This window comes from Schistocerca serialis, chromosome 5, assembly GCF_023864345.2.
Source record: "Schistocerca serialis cubense isolate TAMUIC-IGC-003099 chromosome 5, iqSchSeri2.2, whole genome shotgun sequence".
In the NCBI taxonomy this organism is placed as follows: domain Eukaryota; kingdom Metazoa; phylum Arthropoda; class Insecta; order Orthoptera; family Acrididae; genus Schistocerca; species Schistocerca serialis.
In genome coordinates this window covers 481,952,969-481,972,701 of record NC_064642.1, presented here as the reverse complement: position 1 = coordinate 481,972,701, position 19,733 = coordinate 481,952,969, and the positions used below count along the sequence as shown (strand labels likewise).

General features: G+C 40.3%; 2 protein-coding genes across 3 annotated transcripts in view; one reads left to right on the top strand and one right to left on the bottom strand.

The window, feature by feature from the left end:
* The window catches only part of LOC126480763 (uncharacterized), a 41,566-nt gene extending 35,029 nt beyond the window's left edge, over nucleotides 1-6,537 (bottom strand). Inside the window, exon 1 of the mRNA XM_050104053.1 lies at nucleotides 5,853-6,537. Coding sequence (XP_049960010.1) covers nucleotides 5,853-6,143 — 291 coding nt within the window. The 5' untranslated portion in view covers nucleotides 6,144-6,537. The remainder of the gene's footprint in view (nucleotides 1-5,852) is intronic.
* Nucleotides 6,538-6,571: 34 nt separating this feature from the next.
* LOC126480762 (uncharacterized) overlaps nucleotides 6,572-19,733 on the top strand; it is a 35,082-nt gene continuing 21,920 nt past the window's right edge. The window contains exons 1-3 of one of the 2 annotated variants that reach the window (XM_050104051.1): nucleotides 6,572-6,864; nucleotides 6,973-7,054; nucleotides 7,126-7,312. In XM_050104051.1, coding sequence (XP_049960008.1) covers nucleotides 6,823-6,864; nucleotides 6,973-7,054; nucleotides 7,126-7,312 — 311 coding nt within the window. In that variant the 5' untranslated portion in view covers nucleotides 6,572-6,822. The remainder of the gene's footprint in view (nucleotides 6,865-6,972; nucleotides 7,055-7,125; nucleotides 7,313-19,733) is intronic. The other variant, XM_050104052.1, reaches the window with a different exon arrangement.

Here is a 19,733-nt window from a genome sequence, read left to right as displayed (position 1 = left end):
TAAAAAACATATCAAAGGAATTACCTAGGTTTTTGTACAATGTGAGGAAATACAAGAAGTCTATGACAGTGTCTTGAAGGAAAGGTACAGCACTTGTCGGAAGATTAAAGGCACTATGTCTTTTCATTGTTATGTACCCCATTCACAAAACTTACTGAAGTGTGAGATCACATCAACTTCACCTGATAGTGAACTTCTTCAGTGTGGAAAACTTGTGCAACTGGTTCTTCAAAATAAGAACATAGTGGCTTGTGTTTATGATGAACAGTGGTGGATTGGTAATATTGACTGTCAAAACCAAGATGTACATGTTGTATTTTATCCCCCTCCTGGACCAAGGACATCTTTTAAAAAAACTGAGAAGAATCTAGTTTGGATGCTACTTAAAAATGTACTAAGGAAGCTGTCTCCCATGGAATTTACAACTATGACTGGGCAAACTTATAACCTACCACCCAAACTGAGTGAACAAATTTCTCAAATGTTCAATGAGCAATGTCCTAAAAACAAATAACAAGAGAACAATATAATGTAATTAGTAGGCTTATTTTCAATAAAAAAGTAGGTAATCATAGATATGATTAATCTATAAACTGTAATTGATATATTTTATTCCATAAGCCTAGATATCACAAATGTTAAAAAACGTATTTTTACTTGTGTTTGTAATTTGTTTTCCATGACGACCAATTGAATCTCAAAGTTGAAATTTATACTGAAGTTTGATATCATAAAGGTCTATTAATTGTCAAATTTTCGGATTTTTATCTGTTCCCTCAATAAAGATATTGCAGGCCACAAAATGGAAAAATTTAAAAAAATCCATTTTTTAAAAATAGTGTATTTTTTTAAGTGTAAGCTGCTCACCATTGATACTCTATAAAAAGTAACTGTACTATACAGTGTAATATCAGAAAAAATATTAAAGCTGAGAAATTAATCTTTGTTTGGAAAACTACTGTTCAAAAATTGAGTTTTTTTTTTTAATTTGTGGCTGATAACTTTGAACTACTGAAAATATATTAAAGAATACATTCAGCTAAGTGATAATGATGTTAATTTGTAGCCCAGATTGTGTTGAACTAAATGCATTTTATCTGAAAGGCTTAGGACAATCCACTACTGAATAATTGTAAAAAATGTAGATGCTTGCAAATACGAAAAAACGCATGCAGCCTGGAACAAATATGGTCACCACTTCAAAATAATGAACAATAAATTTAAAAAAAAAAAATATTTTTGTGATTACTAGACATTGGGGAATTCACCTAGCAAATACAAAATTTTTCTGAGGTGGTCAAGCAACCTATTATTATTATTATTATTTTTATTTATTTATTTATTTATTTATTTTGGACCACTGGGTATGGATTGATCCAACAGCTGAAATCATTCATACTGGACAAAGCTCCAGTGCCCAATGGAATCGCTGTCAGATTCCACACTGAATTTGTGGCTGAGCTAACCCCTCTGTTAACTATAATCTATCACAGATCCCTTGGGGGGAAAATAAAAAAAACAGCATGCTCAGTAGTTGGAAGAAGGCACAGGTCAGACTGATATACAAGAAAGGTAGCAGAAGTGATCCACAAAACTACCATCCAGTATCCTCAGCACAGACTTATTGTAAAACCTTAGAACATGTTCTGAACTTGAACATAATGAGGTACCTCAAACATAACGACCGTCTCCGTGCCAACCAGCATGGATTCCAAAAACACTGATCATGTGAAAACCAACTCGCAAATTTATCATGTGACATATTGAAAGGTTTGGATCAAGGCAGTCAAGCAGACACAGTATTTCTTGATTTCTGAAAAGCATTTGACTCAACACCGCATTTCGCCTATTATCAAAACTACAGTTATAAGGGGTATCAAGCAAAATTTTTTGGTACGAAGAATCCAGCAAGTTATCGTGGATGAAGAGTCATCACCAAATGTAGAAGTAATGTCGAGTGTGCCTCAAGGAAGTGTGTTGGGATCCTTGCTGTTCATATTGTATATTAATGATCTTGCAGACTATCTTAAAGAAGCTTCATAAATATTCAGTCAGATCTTGATAAGATTTCAAAGTGGTGCACAGACTGGTAACTTGCTTTAAATGTTTAGAAATGTAAAATTGTGCACTTCACAAGATGTAAAAAATGTAGTATCCTATGACTATAATATCAATGAGTCACAGAAGGAATTGGTTAACGCATATGAATACCTGGGTGTAATAACAATCTGCAGGGATATGAAATGTAATAAGCACATAGCCTCAGTTGTGGGTAAAGAAGGTGGTAGACTATAGTTTATTGGTGGAATACCGGGGAAGTGCAATTCGTTTACAAAGGGGATTTCTTACAAATCACTCAAGTTGCCCAGCCTAGAATATTGCTCAAGTATGTGGTACCCATACCAAATAGGACTACAGCAGATATTGAATTCGTAAACAGAAGGAGAGTACAAATGGTCACAGGTTTGTTTGATCCATGTGACAGTGTCATAAAAATGCTGAATTACAGATGTAAAAGATCTCACAAAGTCTCGAACTAGCTTTAAATGATGACTATAGGATATGCTATAACCCCCTACATACTGCCCCCTTATGCATCATGAGGACAGCATAAGATTAATTACAGCACACACGTAGGCATTTAAACAACCATCCTCCCACACTCCACAAGTGGATGGCATGCATTATGTGTTTTGCAAAGTGTAGATGTATTGGGTGATAAGGGTCTAAGCAAGATGAATGGTTGATAGCTACAAATCACAAATGCATAAAATGGTATTGTATTTACATCTCCATTCAGGAAATACGGAAGCGTCCGATACCGCCCGTCTGCTTTGACCCATGACGTCACAAATATGGCGGAAACAAAAACAAACACACACACTTTCCACAAGAAGCCTTATGACACTAACGGGACAAGCGCGGGAAATGGGGTGTTTTGGGTGGGGGCAAACTAAATATAAACAAATTTAGACGCCTTGCGTAGCTACAACGTGTAAGTGAAGACAGCCATGCATGAATACCCACCCACCTCCCCAGGGGTCGTAACCCCTGCAACCTATAGAAGATAAAGATGCTTCAGTAGCTGATTAGTGTTTTTTGTCTTTTAAAAAAAAAATCTCACGGGATAGAACGAACAGATCAGAAAGATAAATATAATAAACTAAAACAGAAATTGGAGGAAACAGATAATTAAAATAAGTAATAAGTGTTTTTAAATTTAAAAAAAAATCCCACGAGATAGAACGAACAGATCAGAAAAGTAAATAAAATAAAACAGAACTGGAGACAGCCACACTCAAACCAAACTCCGCGCCGTCATGACGTCACACACGACAACACCCTTACGTCACAGGTAAAAGCCGACGCGTGGGATCGGACGCTTCTGTTGACCCTCCATTCATTATCTGCAAACCACTGTCAATTATGTAAGGTTTCTTCCAGACACTAGCAAGTTTTCACTCTTCCTTTGTGTGTGCCTTTCGCTGGCTCTACACTTCTGTCATTCAAAGAGTGGTCACCTGTATTCCTAAATTATTTACAACATTCACCCAGAACTTTCTTCACTATAACTGTGGTTTGTAGAATTTTTAGTAGCTTTTCTCAGGATAGTTAGCATCTGTCTTCTTGGGTCTGCAGCATTTCTGTGATGCTCTGTTGTGAGTCAAACCAACCTGTGAGTGATAGGGCTGCCCATATTTGTATACTAATATGCCCTGTTAGTCCCATCTAGTATTGGTCACACACACTTCAGCAATAATCTAGGATGGGTCACACATGTTTTGAAAGCAATCTTCTTAGTAGAATAATTGCTTTTTTAGTGTCCTACCAATGGTCCAAGACCTGCTCTACCTATCACTGATCAGTCCATTTCACATTCCCCAAAATTGCTACACCCAGATATTTGTAAGAGTTGACTAATCCAATTGTGACTCATTTATTTTATAGTCACTGGATACTGTTTTTCTGTATTTTTTGAAAAGCACATACTTACTTTTATAAAATTTAGAGCAAGCTGCCAACCTTTGTACCACTTTGAAATCTTACTGAGACCAAAGAGATTGTTTGTGCACCTTTTTGTCTCCAGAACTTCATTATAGATAACTGCATCATCTGCATTGATTACTATGTATGTTGTTCATCAATGCATCATTCAACCTGAATGATGATCATGTTGCTTCTGTACATTTTCCTGAGACATGCCTGAAACTACTATTATATCTGTCACTTTACAAACATAAAAAAATTTCCTTTCAAGCTTAAAAATAAGCTTATAGAGACACTAATACTCCCCCTTCTTGACCATCTATTACTCCATTGAGTGAACAGTGCAACAGATATACTCATTCTCAACAAAGTAAAACTCTCTCTGTACCATCACATAGCACTGCCCCGTTTACTAAACCGTTTTGCATACCAGGAACTCGACTTTGAAACAATCTTCCTCAAAATCTCTGAGTAATTAAATACCTTCCAAGCAAAGAGAGACAGTTAATGATATTCATCTTCTGCCACAACAGCCATCTCTCCTACACTCTGTGCAGCTCATTCTTGGCAGTCCCATACCCCAACACTTTTCCGTACCCCTTGTTGGCTGATTTCTCTATTTACATTCTGTACTTTCCCGAAAGCCACTGTCACTATCATTTCAATATTCACCTCCTCCTTTATCCTTTCTGCTTCTGATAACACTAAACATGGCTTCAAAGCTGATCTATAGCATTCAAAATGCCCTTCATTATTATTATTAGTGTCAGTTGTTATTGATAATATTATTACTAGTAGTGGTAGCAATCATCATCATCATCATCATTCATAATATGGTCAGGCTACATAAGCAATAAATAAATAAACAACATAACAGCTTCACAATCTGAACACAGGGATTGTATTACATGTACTTTCTATGTAAACGTGTAGCTGTAACTTAGAAATGTAAAATATAATGTAAACTTTTGTATCTCTCTTAAACAAGTGAAAAAGATTCTTTTGTAAACCTTGACATGTCTCCTGTATATCAAATCAAATGATTTGAAAATTGTGCATAACAGGATGAATAAATCACATATCTGTGTCCTCCTTACCAAGACATCCTCAATCTGGTTATTAATTTTGATTGATACTCTATATGATCACACTTTTGTTAATAAGTTTTGATGTGGTGCTCAATGAAATGCTTTCTAGATGTCAAGAAATACATCCACCCAACTGCATTGATCCACAGCATTCAGGATCCCATGTGGGAAGAGCACAAATTTAGCTCTGCACATCCAATGTTGTAAGAATCTGTGCTGGTTAGCATGTCTCATTATGTTTGAGCTCAGAACATGTACTAAGATTCTAAAGTGGGCGGGCATCAATTTCAACAGTAAGTTTGTTGATCACTTCTGCTACCCTTCTTGTACACAGGTGTGACCTGTGCTTTCTTTAAACTACTAGAGACAGTTTTTTGTGTGTAGAATCTCTATATTTTATGTTCCAATGTGGGGCTAACTCAGAACGTAAAGCCATACAACAAAACACGAATTAGTAATGGTCACACATGTCTACAATTACCCATTAATGTGGCATGGTTTGTTTGGAGCCACAACAATGAAAATATTATTCTGCAGCTCGCTGGAGCACATTTGCAAACATTGGTGCACGGTGCTGTGGTTCTTTGGCATCTTTTTAGCAAGTTTATTTTATCAGTAACTGTAAACCTGGACTGACAGTCCAGGGAAATCTATTAACTTTATTCTAGCACCTGTTTGTACTTCACAGTGCGTTAAAAGAGAGGTAGATGTACCGTAACATCATGTAGATTTTAAAAAAAAAAATTAACATGAGACGTAGAGTCACACTACTCCTACCTTTTTTTTCTCACTCAAGACGTCGTATAGAATGTTATTATTGTAAAACTGTTCGCCGGTAGAACTGGAACTCAAATTCGTTGTCTCTGTGATGTTTATTGTCTGACATTCATCCTCAGGAGCTTTTTGCTTAGTAGACGCTGCTGTTCCATCGTCTGCTTTCTGCTTCTCTTTACCTTGCCTAATTCCAGAAGTTGATCGTTTCCGTTTAGCTTTTTTAATCGACTTTTTAGGTTCCCTCTCTTCTAGGGAAACTGTTTCGTTGTCCAAATTATGTATCACGCTATCCATTTTAATATATCAGGCAAATTAACATCAGAAAACACTTCGTCAATTACTGCAAGGTTCTGCCCAAATAACACACAATATTTTTTTACATTTGGCCGTAACAAATTTAGGATTTACCCTAGGAAGCAGTTTATGATTTCAGAAATAACAAATTCCAAATCTCTCGACGTCTGAATTCCGAAAATCTGAAAACAACGTACCGCTGCTGTGTTTGTGTGTGTGTGTGTGTGTGTGTATGTCCCAAACTTCTAAGCAAACAATATTGTGTGTAGTAGCAATCACTGTCAAAAGCTGTGTCTATTTAAGTATGTTTAAGATAGCTTTAATGATGAAACAATTCCTGAACCAGCGCAGGCGTAATAAGCGACCTTTGACCCTTCTAAAAAAAATTGCACTACATTAATAGGCGTTGGCGAACCTGAGGAAGGTGTGGCTTTCTGTTTGCACATACCCCCACCCAACCAGTTGTACACGTGCTAGGTGATTGTTGTGTTTAGGGTAGTTGTTTAGTTGATGCTAAAAAGGCCATTGACACGCGTAGAGATTTAAAGTAGAGTCGAATTGATTTAAAAAAAGGTTCAGGTGCCAAAAAACATTTATTTTGATTCTGGAATAAACGAAACGTAGGATAGAACACACCATTGCTGTATTTAAAGATTTCGAACAACATTACAACTAAGAAATGGAAGCAACGGCAACGACTGCCCGAAAAATTCATCCGGTCGTAAGTATTGTATCTCGATTTTAAACATCTTTTAAGACTGTTTTGATGCGACTTATTTCTCTCTTTCTTGCCCGTGTTCACTACTGGTAAATACATAATTGTTTGTAGTTGCAGAAAATGATTCAGAGTGGATGCCAGAATCAACAAAAAATTGCAGTAGCTTTTCAGGTTTATATGGAGCTGTGTGAAGGTATATGTCGAAAAATCTGAAATTTCGTGATTTAGATTGAGTCTATTGTAACCTACGCGTATAATTTTCAGTGGAAAAGCTGTGGAACGTTCGTCATCATTACAACGAATTACACGATTTTTTCTATCTTACTGGCAAACATTCTGCATCCTCTGAAAGGGACGAAATATTTATCCCATTGTCAATCACATCAGACATCTCTCCAGCATGGGTTGAAAATATTCAAAACGAAGTGTGCCGTAACACCTCACCAAAAAGGTCAGTATGATCATCCTTTCATCACATTATTTGATGAGATTAAATACACTTTTTGTTCCATGTATTCATAGAGATCTCCTCAGCGATGTAGAACATGCCCTAAAGCAAGTTTATCGCCAATTTACAAAGAAAAATGTATGTTGTTGCCCTTTTAGGTCATAATCGAAATGGCCCTCACAGATATGAAATAGCTCAAAAAACTTGAACAATATTTTAATTTAAGAGATGATAGCAAATTTTTTCCTGTACATATACTTGTACAATACAGTGTGATGCATATAGGCCTAATTCTTAAATTATTGTAACCATGCATAATCAAACAGAAAAATCAATTCACAACACGCACTTAACATTAATCACATTACTGCACAAAACATGCAGAAATCTGATTTTATATATCACTCACACCATTTGATATTATTAATAGTATACACATCAAGCAGTTCAACCGAGAAATCTGTCAGTGGTGTAGGTAAAGCTGGCCATCAATAAACATTTTAGGCTCCTCTTAAACTAAGCTTTACTATAGCTAAAATATTTATTCAAATTCGATGATTCATTCACCTTTGAACATCAGTAAATACAACCAGTGACTGCGTTATAAAATAAAGTCTGTTTATTTATTGTGTATTCTCAAGGCATAATCAGTATAACTTAAGGGAGGGGGCTACCTTCATAGTCTCAAATGTTATTGAATTTACCATATTCAGGAGTAAGTAACAAACATGTATTTTTTTGTTTACTCCAAAAACATTCCTGCCCTGAGATACAGGCATCCAAAGATGACACTGTGAACACCATTTTGAAAATGCGAATTTCGGAAATTTTTTTAAACTGCTGTATCTCTGTAACAGTTCTAGATATTTTGTTAGTTTTTTTTTTTGAAAGACAACTGCTTTATGATTATGATGGTATCCTCCATTTCGACATATCTGTCAAAGTTCTTTTACTGTCGCCTTTTGAATTTTAAACTGCCAATACAGAAAAGTTAGATTATTTTCTGTTGATTAGTACTATATTCTCCATAAAGAAGAAAATAGAAGCTTTCAAAATGTGGTGCTACTGAAGAATGCTGAAGATTAGATGGGTAGATCATATAACTAATGAGGAGGTATTGAATAGGCTTAGGGACAAGAGGTGTTTGTGGCACAACTTGACTAGAAGAAGGGATCGGTTGGTAGGACATGTTCTGAGGCATCAAGGGATCACCAATTTAATATTGGAGGGCAGCGTGGAGGGTAAAAATCGTAGAGGGAGACCAAGAAATGAATACACTAAGCAGATTCAGAAGGATGTAGGTTGCAGTAGGTACTGGGAGATGAAGAAGCTTCCACAGGATAGAGTAGCATGGAGAGCTGCGTCAAACCAGTCTCAGGACTGAAGACCACAACAACAACAAACATAGGTGATGACACAGGACATGACTCGGCACATAAGTGATGACACAGGACATGACTCGGCACATTCTTCAACTGCAAATAGGGCCAGAGAAGATCATCATCATTTCTAATGGTGCTCCTAGTCATTTTAAAAGTTGTAACCAGCTGTTTTAAATTGAGTAAGTCGCTTGTGCCATCTAACTGGGTATACAGTGCTTCAGGTCACAGGGATGTTCCATGTGATGGAGTAGGGGGCCTGCTGAAGCACCATGCTACAAAACATAATCTTTCCAGACCAAATGCAGCTGCAATTCAGAAGGCTGAGGATTTTCCGAGAGTCGTGAAATCTTACACATCCGCAACTCTCATTCTTTTGTCCAAAGAGGAAATCAAAGAATTCTGTGAGCAGAAAAAAGAAGAATGATCTGAACAAACTACTAATTTGAAAGGAATTCAGAAGACACATTTTTGGACTCGAGAGTGATTGGCGAACTCATATTGCACACACTTTAAAGAGCAAGGAAGAAGAAATTTCATTCATTCGGCCAACACCTCAGAAACATCAGGATAATATTCAGATTCACAACCTGAGAAGGGAGATGTTTGTGGTGTGTGTGTGTATGACTGTGACTGGTGGATTGCCGAGATTATAGGCACCAGTTATGAGTTAAATGAAATTGTAGTGAACTTTATGCTACCACATGGTCCAGCTGCTGAATATGCGTTTCCAGCTGAAGGACAGCAACAATGCTATGAGTGCTCACTTCCTGTACACAATGTTTTGAAGATTGTAAGTATTCCAGTTCCTATTAGTTCAACAGGAAAGCATCACACTATATCAAAGGAAGATACTGAAGCAGTGGGACACATTTTTAGTTCATTGACTGGCTAATTTCAGCACAAAACAGAGTGCACAGAAGTTGTGTAAATTGAACCTTTAAGTCATTGGGTCTTTCACATACATTTTTGAACCATTTAAAATGCTTGAAGAATGAGTCTCCTACTCATCTTTCAAAACTAAGATTGTGATAAATAAGGCTAGGTTTTGATTTTTATGAGCCTGTTATGTGATACTGTAACAACTTTTTGACAAAATATGTAGAACTGTTCCAAAATTCGCACATTCAAAATAGTATGCACATCGTCATCTTTGGAGGGCTGTATCTTGGGGCAGATTTTTTTTTTTTTTGGTTGAGAAAACAAAAAAAATACATGTTCCTTAATTAGTCCTTCATTTTAACATAGGCTAAATTCAATAACATCTGAGACTATGAAGGTAAGATTTTTCCCTGGCGTGCCTGAACGGATATGGACTATGCCTCATAAGAAATTTGGATCATTTGTGACACAGTCAAGTTAGCAGACCAAAATCCACTACTTTTCATCCATTTCACAATTTATTATCTTTAAATTTATTTATTGGCACTGTTATGTGTTTTTTGGTAGTTTGTTGTTGTAGACAATAGCAAGGTATTTGTAGCTGTCACGCGTCTTTTCCAATGCAGCGCATGGTGCTTTAATTATATGTAAACTTCTTACGTTGCAGTCGTCAGTTGTCCTCCTTAGGTCAGACTTATTTAGATTTTCTTTAACAAATGTAGACAGTTCTAGATATGTTGGCTAGGTTCTGTCATTTAGTCGTTTGAAATAATCTCTACATGATTCACGTGGGCTACGTCATGCAATGCACCTGAAAGCATTCTTTTGCCATTTAAACCATAATTTTAAGCATGTGGAATTTCCTCATAGAAGTACTTGATGTTTTGGATGGGAGTACAAGAATGCAAAATATCCACATACTAGACATTATTTACTGACATAGCTCCTCACCTTGTACCATGTGCACATCTGCCAAATGACTTTCCTGTTTGGTAATCTCAGCTGAGCTTGTGGCCAATGTGAGATCCTGATAGTTCAATGGTTTTGTTATAATGACTGGGAGGATTCAGATAGAATACAATGTCTCAGTTCAGTGTCATTTTCAAGCAGTACGTTGTCCTCTACCAAGTAGTGTGAATCTCTCCATTTCTGCTGCCATACTGTGTTTAACATTTTCAAGGTTGCTATCACATATGACCAGAGCCAGTTAGAGAACATTTTTCCACACAAGCACCTTTTCATTTAAGACCCCCTCTCCTCACCATCTTCACTTGTATACGTTCACCTTTGTCAGTTTTTGCTCCTAATTGTGTTATGCTCTGTATACAAATCTTGCACTTTGAATCCCCTGGTGCCCCCCTCAGCTTGGTGTCCCAAGTGGCAAATTGGGTTATGTGGACCTTAAACTAGACCTGCATGTGATCATTGTTGTCATCTGTGTATAGCACTGCATCAAGTGGCAGAATTGTGGGTAAATAATTAATATACACTGATCAGCCTGATCATTATGACTACCGGCCTAGTAGCCATTATACCCACCTTTGGCATGGATGACCGTGGTGAAACATCATGGTTTGAAGCAGTGAGATCTTGGTAGGTCACTGGAGGGAGCTGGCATCAGATCTACACACACAGGTCACCTAATTCCTGTAAATTCAGGGGAAGGGGGACTGTGAGCTCTTGACGCTACAGTCAGTCATATCCCCGGTGTGTTTGATCAGGTTCAGATATGGCAAGTTGGGGGGCCTCCACATCAGTTGAAACTCACCACTATGTTCCTCAAACCACTCCATCACACTTTTGACCTTGCGATATGGCACATTATCTTGTTGAAAAATGCCACTGCCTTCGGGAAACACGATCGTCATGAAAGGGTTTCTGTAGTTTGCAACCAGTGTACGATATGCCTTAGCTGTCATGGTGCTTTGTGTGAGCTCCACTGGACCCATGGATGCCCACATCAATGTTCCCCAGAGCATAATGGAGCTGCAACCAGTTGTCTCTGTTCCACAGTACAGGTGTCACAGATCTGTTTCCCTGGAAGATGACTGAGTTGTGCCCTCCCGTCAGCACAATGAAAAAAGTATCTGGATTCATTGGACCATGTAATGCTCTGCCAATGTCCATTGACCATAGTCATTTGCCCATTTCAGTCATAGTTGCCGATATCATGGTGTTAACATTGGCATGTGCATTGCTCATCTGATGCAGAGCTCCATCATTAGGAGTGTTTGGTGTACTGTGTGTTCAGACACACTTGTACTCTGTCCAGCATTAAAGTCTGAGGTTAGTTCTGCCACAGTTCACTGCCTGTCCCATGTTACCAGTCTGCCCAAGCTATGATTTCCATCATCTGTAATGGTGGGATGGCCGTCCAACCTCACGATGTCTGAACGTGGTTTCCCATTGGTTTTTTGAATGTGGCTTCTCCTTGGTTTCACCACATGTTGAAGACAGTCACCACAGCCCTCCTCGGACACTCGACAAGTCATGCAGTATCCAAGATACTCGTGCTGAGCCTCCGGGCCATCACAATCTCCCCTCAGTGAAACTCGGATAGATCACGCACCTTCCTCGTTCTACACGTGGCAGCACGCTCACTGATGCTATTAGATGCACCATGTGTGTGTCTGACTAGCAGTCATTCCTCGTCAGTTGATGCTGCTATTGTGTGGATGGGTTTAGATTGATAGTATGTCAGTGATAATAATGTTCTGGTTGGTCAGTATAAATAGTGAAAAGGAAAGATCGAGCTACAGATCCCTGAGGTACACCCTTTACAACTGGAAGACATTCACCGAGACCTTGGTGGCCAGAGACAGTGAGCATGTGTGTGCGAGTTGTGCTTGTATGAATGTGTGTGGGTTTTCTGCTTTAGAAAAAGGCCATTTGGCCGAAGGCTTACATGTCTGTCAGCCTTTTGTTGTGCCTGTCTGTGACACAGTACCTCTTCTAAATGGTGAGTAACAATCTATCTTTATCATAATATTGTCATTATTCTACTCTGGATTTTCCATCGTTTGATTTTTAACAGATATTTTCAAAGTGTAGGCAGTTGCAGAGAGAAATGTAACATATATTACTTAAGCCCATATGGGTTATTAATCATTTGATTCAAAAGTATTATAATGGTATGGTACCAAAAATGATACATAGATCCACTGTAGTTCCAGCCCAGCCATGACAGATATTTGTTGTTTCATTGGTCACTCAGATGCCTACTGGAAAACATCAATTATTTGTTTAAAAAAAAGGATAGGGAACAGTAACACACTATGTTAATGTTCAATTTCAAAAACCAGATATACACACCAACAATGTTAAAAATGAAGGTAACTCTTAGAAACATCAGTTTATTTGTACTTAAATGACGAGTTTTCTTAAGATCTTTTGGTTTAAGTTAAGGTACAGTGCTGACCAATAGGGGGGTAGATGGTTCAAATTAATCTCCAGCAATCCAGGTTTGGATTTTCCACGATTTCTCAAAATCGCCTCAGGCAAAAGCTGGAGGGTTCATTTGAATGGGCAGTTTACTTTCTCCATTTTGTAATCTGAGCTTGTGCTCCATTTCTAATGACCACGTTAAATTCTAACTGTCCTGCCTTTTTTCCTTTTGGAAAGAGCGTAATTGATAAACCAGTGAAACCATTTTATGTAACACAGTGTAACCTACCAGGTCATATAGTTCCACACATGAAATCACATGACATGGTATGTCGGGTATACCGGTAAAGAGGGCATTACACCAGGCAGTGTAAGGAGAATATGTGTTTGAAGGGGATCAGGGAAGTTTTGGTGAATACAGATACTAGGTGATTGAAGGCTTAGTTTATAGTGGTGTTACGTGAATTATGAATTCAGGTGTCCTCCCGGAATCAACACTTCTGGATTTGTGGTTTGACATCCACAGAGAGCCTGAGCTGTGTGTGGAGGTTTTCTCTTCGTTTCCATTTCTGTGGAAGCAAGATGGGTCATTGGTCATGATGTCATCCTCTCCAGTCTCCATCAAAAATACAATCAGCATGATAGCTGAGAATTGACAAAAGATAACTGTTGGAAGCAGTGTGAGGCACAATGGGAGAATGTATCGGGTATTAGGGAATTATGGTGAGGAGAAAGTATTAGGAAATGTTATAAAGTTTAATTAAGAGATCAAACGTGGCTTGTCTAATGGTTGTATATTTACTTATTACTCATAAATTAATAAAATTTTAAATATTTCTGTTATATGTAATACTAAAATGTCAGTGTAACCTCTTGAATGTCTCAGTATCCTTCATGAGGTCAGAGTTTACCTAGCAAGTTTTGAAAGTATTTCTACATTACTTGAATTTCCACAGCCGCCATAATCTGAAAGATAATTGTGCTGGTACATTGCAGGTGTCTTCTGCTCCACACAGCTGATGTTTCTAGACTGCGTCATTCTCTGAAATATTCTATATTTATGCAGCTTCGCTGTACACAGATGTGACAAGGGGGTGGGTGCAGTAGCACACTCCGATATTCTTGAATGCTGGCTTCAGATTTGGGGAAAACTACTGATAAAATTAAAACAATTCTGATGAAAGGAGACTTACTCTGATGGAACTGGACTGTTTGCAAGCTCGAGCCAGCACTTGGTTGGTTGATTTGGAGGAGGGGACCAAATAGTGAGGTCATCGGTCACATCAGACTAGGGAAGGATGGAGAAGGAAGTAGGCCGTGCCCTTTCAAAGGAGCCATCCCAGCATTCGCCTGAAGCGATTTAGGGAAATCATGGAAAACCTATATCAGGATGGCTGGATGCAGGTTTGAACTGTCATATTTCTGAATGCGAGTGCAGTGTGCTACTATTTACATTTAAGCTAGCTTTTATGCACCTTAGCACTTAAATAAAGTTCTATCTTAAAAAAATATCACAGTGGCGCTGGTAAACAACATACCTATTCTCAGCATCCTCTAAGGACAAAAGTTACAATCTGTTAACATCTCTTTTCCTCACCCTAATAACATCTCAGAATACTCCAGATTGCACAGAGCTTCTTTCTCACAGTTGATAATGTTTCTCTGACAGTTATGTTAATATCATGATCTTTGCCCATGCGCTCAGCACTCAATTCGTTTATCGGTAGTTCTTACAAAAATATTTGATAAAATCGATGCAGTATAATATTTCATAAGAGTTTCACTTCTCATTGTCAACATACAGATGTGTTATTACACTTGTTTTGGTTTGAGCACTGCAGCATTTCTGCATGTTACACTGCTGTTGCTGGCCAGCAGGCGGCTCCAACACTTGACAGTTTGGCCAGCATGCGGCTCTGACACTTGACAGGAGGGTTAGGTAGGCATGGAGTCTGCGTAAGATGGCTGCGGCCGGTGCACTTGGAACTGTCAGGATTGCTGAGGTTAAAAGTGATTTAACGAGGCCATTGCAGTTAGCACAGATGGTAGCTAGTAATTGTACAAGTTTGTGCATTTCAAGCATAAAACGTAAAACTTACAGCAGAGTATGATACACCAACTTCAAGAACTCAGGGAGGTGGTTCTTTGTATTTACAAATTGACTGTGGAAATTATGCATTTAATTACATATTGTGCCAATAAAAAATGTATAATGACTATTTACACTACCTGCAATAACAGGTTTACTTATTAAGACCTAGAGAAGACTCCCCCTATGCGACCTGCAGCTCTTTTGTGGGTAAGTGTGTGACATGCATAAGTCCCTGAGCTATTGCAGCCTTTCGTATTTTTTGGGCTGCTTTACCTTCGCCTTCCTTCTCCCTCCTCCCTTCCTGCCCTTATTGCTTTTCCTTTGCCCCTTCCTCTCCCTCTCTTGGTGTTCTTATTTATGTCAGCCTGGCTATCCTCCTGACTTCATTTTGTCTTGCAGTTTTGGTTTGATTGCCTTTCCCCCACCTTTTTGGCTTTTCTTTTTTGGTCCCCCTCAGGGGTTTGACCTCCATCTCTATATTTGAAATCTGTAGTGTGAGCCAAATGGGAAAGAACTCCCTCCCTAGTGTCTTTGGCATGGGTTCCTCCCCCTCTACCTCCCCTCCCTTTCCCCCCTTCCCATCTCTCTCTCTCTCTCTCCCTCCCCATCTCCCTGTCTCCCCGTCCCGTCTCCCCCTCTCCCCGTGATAGGGCTGTTATTTTCTCATCTGGCTTAGCCCCCTGACATCACAGGGATAACACTGCTGGTACCTGCATTGCAAATGCCTTGTGGAAGTGTAGAAATGGTTGTCCTCCTTTTCAGGACGTCGAAACTCCTGGCAGTGACTGTCATGCCAGGCAGCCGTTGCTATGGCCATGCCCGCCGGCTTGGGGTGAAACCCTTTCCACAGTTCCTGGTCTGTACCAGGACTGATGGGGAGATTTTTCCACCACCATACCCCTTTGAGATCTAGCTCCCTTCTTATAAAGGCAATACAGTCAGTTGGCTTCCCTATGTGCCTGCGACCACTTATGAGACATCCCAGTACATATCACTCTTCACAGGTCTCTCAGTATGACACAGGGTGTACATTTCCGTGGGGACCGTCTCCTCCAGTCTGATGATGAACTTGAGGCTAATCTGGAATCACGTGGCTTTCATTTTGTCCAGCATGTCAAGAGAGGCCTTAAAGACCATCGTGTAGACACGTGCTTTCATCTTGACCTTTGAGGGTGGGGTATCTTGCTCGAGAAGGTCAAGGTAATTGTATACAGATGTTTTGTCAAACCATACATTCCATCTCCCATGTATTGCTTCCTTGCCTCAAGGTCAAACACGTGTCCTGCGATGCGATGCCATTCCCGTCTGTGGTGACTGTTGCTGCCCTCTTTACTTGGGGGGCCCTTGCACCCTACTGCCTAGCTTTGTAAACGGCTCTGGTCTACATTCTCCCCATTCACCAGAGTGTCCAGTGTATTTTTTATTATTATTTTGAGCTTTTCCTCATTACAGAGGCTTACCTCCAACATAATAATTTACTTGGAAATTACAATGTATACAAAGGAAAAAAATACAAGAAATAAAGATCCTTGACCGTCTCAGCTACTTTGGGGCCCGGAAGAAGTTTGAGAAACTTCATCCTGTGAATCTCTCATCTACCTTTGCCTCAGTTATGTGTTCCCATACCGCTCCCTCCTCCTCCTTACTCCCATTCTGCACTTCTTCCCTTTCAACCCCCCCCTCCTCCCTCCCGGGGGTGACTCCCATCCCTTCCCCTCAAGGAACTCCTCCTCCGCCTCTTCTTCTTCTTCTTCCTCCTCCTCCTCCTCGGCCAGAGAAGAAATCCTGTTCGCTGGCTCCTCCTAGTGATGAGGTTCTCTCTCGGAACACCCCTCTTTGGGATTCTCAAGATTGTAAGTGTGCAACCTTGGGTCGGATGAGGGACCCACTTTCCAAGGGCCCCAAAGCTGCTCGCTCTCTGTCCAATCCAGACATCGCTGCCACCTGTTCCCTTGCTGGTAACACCTCCTTCCTCCCTTCTTCCAAGGAAGGAAAAGAAGAAGAAGAAGAAGAAGCAGTGCAAGTCCAAGTACGAGGCTTCCCCAGCATCCTGGGGAGCTTCGCCCACTCCTTCTCACTCCGAATCAAACCCAGTTTTATGGATGTCATTCCATTTCCATCGGTGATATGGCTTCCCCTCAGCTTCTTTATGTCTAACCTGGACTCCTGCCACATGATAATCCAGTGGAATTGCAATGTTTATATTACCGTCACCTATTGGAAATACAACTACTTGGTTCGTCTTATTCTGCATTTTGTCTCGCTCTTCAAGAAACACACTTCCCTGATGACCACTTTCAAAAGTTTCATGGTTATCGGGTGTTTTTTCTGCCATCACTCCCACAGTCTACTCCCCAGCTCTCGTGGCTCCACCACACTGGTCACCCCATGATGATCTTTGTGACATTGACCACTTTCTGGTGATTCCACCATTCCTCTGTCACTGCCAGGCAGACAGCCCCCCATGTTGGGCATCCTGCAGAGCTAGTTAGCCTTTATACACGTCTGCTGTGCACTTCTACATCTCTCTATCTCTCATATTGCATTGATCTAGTCGTGCAAGACATCTCTGACACTATTCTTCATGCTGCTGGCACTGCTATCCCCCTATTCACAGGTCCGTTACTGTGGTGGACGAAGGACATAACAGTCACTATCCAGGACTGCTAGCAAGTGTTGCAATGATTTGCACGACACCCTTCACAGACTAACCTTATTTGCTTTTAAGTGTCTCTGTGCTAAAGCTCACTACCTTATTAAACAAAGCAAAAAGGAGTACTGGAAGCACTATGTTTCCTATGTGGGAGCATATGCCTCTTCCTTCCAGATTTGCTCCAAGTTCTGTAGCCCTGTGGGCCACCAGCGATAATCAACTGTCCAGGGTCTTATCCTACAGGGTGCCCTGTGTACTGATCCCTCGGCTCTTGCGGAACACCACGTGACATATGTTGTTGCAGCACCGGCATCCTCTTCCTATTTTGTTACCTGTTTCCAGTAGAAATGACAAGTTGAAGAAACTCCCCTTTCTTTCAACACCCACCAAGCTGAAGCCTATAATGGACCTTTAACTGGATGGGAATTCTTGCAGGCTTTTACCTCTTCACATGGCTCCATCCACAGCCAGACGATCCGACAGAGGCCAGATCTACTCAGGGTTTTCAACCGCATGTGGCTCAATGAGTTTCTTTCCCCTCACAATTCTGAGACAGTATAGTTATCCCCATACTTAAGCTCAGGAAGAACCCAACATCTCCCGACAGCTACTGACTTATTAGCCTGACCAACTTCAATGCTCAAGATGATGGTTAGCTTCTGATTACATTGGGTACTCCAGTCTGAGGCCCTTTTGTCCCTGTATCAGTGTGGCTTCCGGGATGGGCGATCTGCAGCTGACCATTTACTCAGATTGGAAACAGTAATCTGACAGGCCTTTGCCCTAAATGCAAACACCTTGTCGCAGTCTTCTTTGACCTACATAAGGCATTCAACATGGCTTGCACCATTACATTTTAGTTACTCTCCATGACTGAGGCTTTTGCGGCCCCCTTCCAGCTTTTATCTGCGAGTTTTTATCCCGTCAGCTCTTCAGGGTTAGAATTGACACTTCACTCAGTCCCCCACCCCAGAGGTCCAGGAGAACAGTATCCCACAGGGTTCTGAATTAAGTGTCACACTCTTCCTCATCACCATCAACAGGCTTGTAACCTCTGTTGGGCCTCTGATTACCCCAGCACTGTGTTGGCAATTTTTGCATCCAGTGCAACCCCCTCTCGGTAATATCCGTTGAACGCTAGCCATTGGATGGGCCTCTGTGTGAGCCCTTTCACATGTCTTCCAATTTTCTCTCTCCAAAATGCATGTTATACATTTTTGTCATCGATCCACAGTACACCCCAATCCAGAACTTTATTTAGGCAACCAGCACCTAGATGTTGTACCACAGTCCCATTTTTTGGGCCTCCTTCTTGATAAAATGCTGATGTGGCTACCCCATATTCGCAACCTAATGACTACCTGCATTTCCTTGCAGAAGCGGGGATTCCATCTCTACAAATGTGATGGAGCCAACTCCTGGTTTATTATGCAGTTGCCATTTGATGGTTCCTGGACCGTCTTGTTTACCCTGCCCTCTTCGCAAACAAAGGCCATCTCCCTCCTGACACCCACCTTCGGGTGGGATTGCCGGTTGGAATGCATCTCGCTTCCCTCTGTTGGGATCTCCATCTCCACTCACTGGAATGTGCTCCCCCTTCCTCCGTATTGTGCCTAGACCATGCATTAGGACCGACCTATTCCAGAGTCCTAAGGTATCTGTTGCCCCTGTGATATTCCGACATTGTATATGTTACATCCGTGAAGAGTTCCAGGGTGCTACCATCTTCTACACTGATGTTTCTAAATTTATAGGTAAGATGTGATACAATTTTGTCTCTCATAATGGCATGGAACACCATTTACTGCCAGGATCATGTAGTGTGTTCACAGCACAGATTCTGGCTATTAACAGGGCCTTACATTTTGTTACTCAGATCTCCCTCCACAGTGTTTTAATATGTAATGACTCAATAGCCAGCCTTCGGGCTATAGACCTATGCCTTTGCTATCTGCTATCCACGACCTTCTCTCTGCCCTTGGCTGTGCTGCCTACTGGGTTGTCTTTCTCTGGGTCCAAAGTCATGTGGGCATC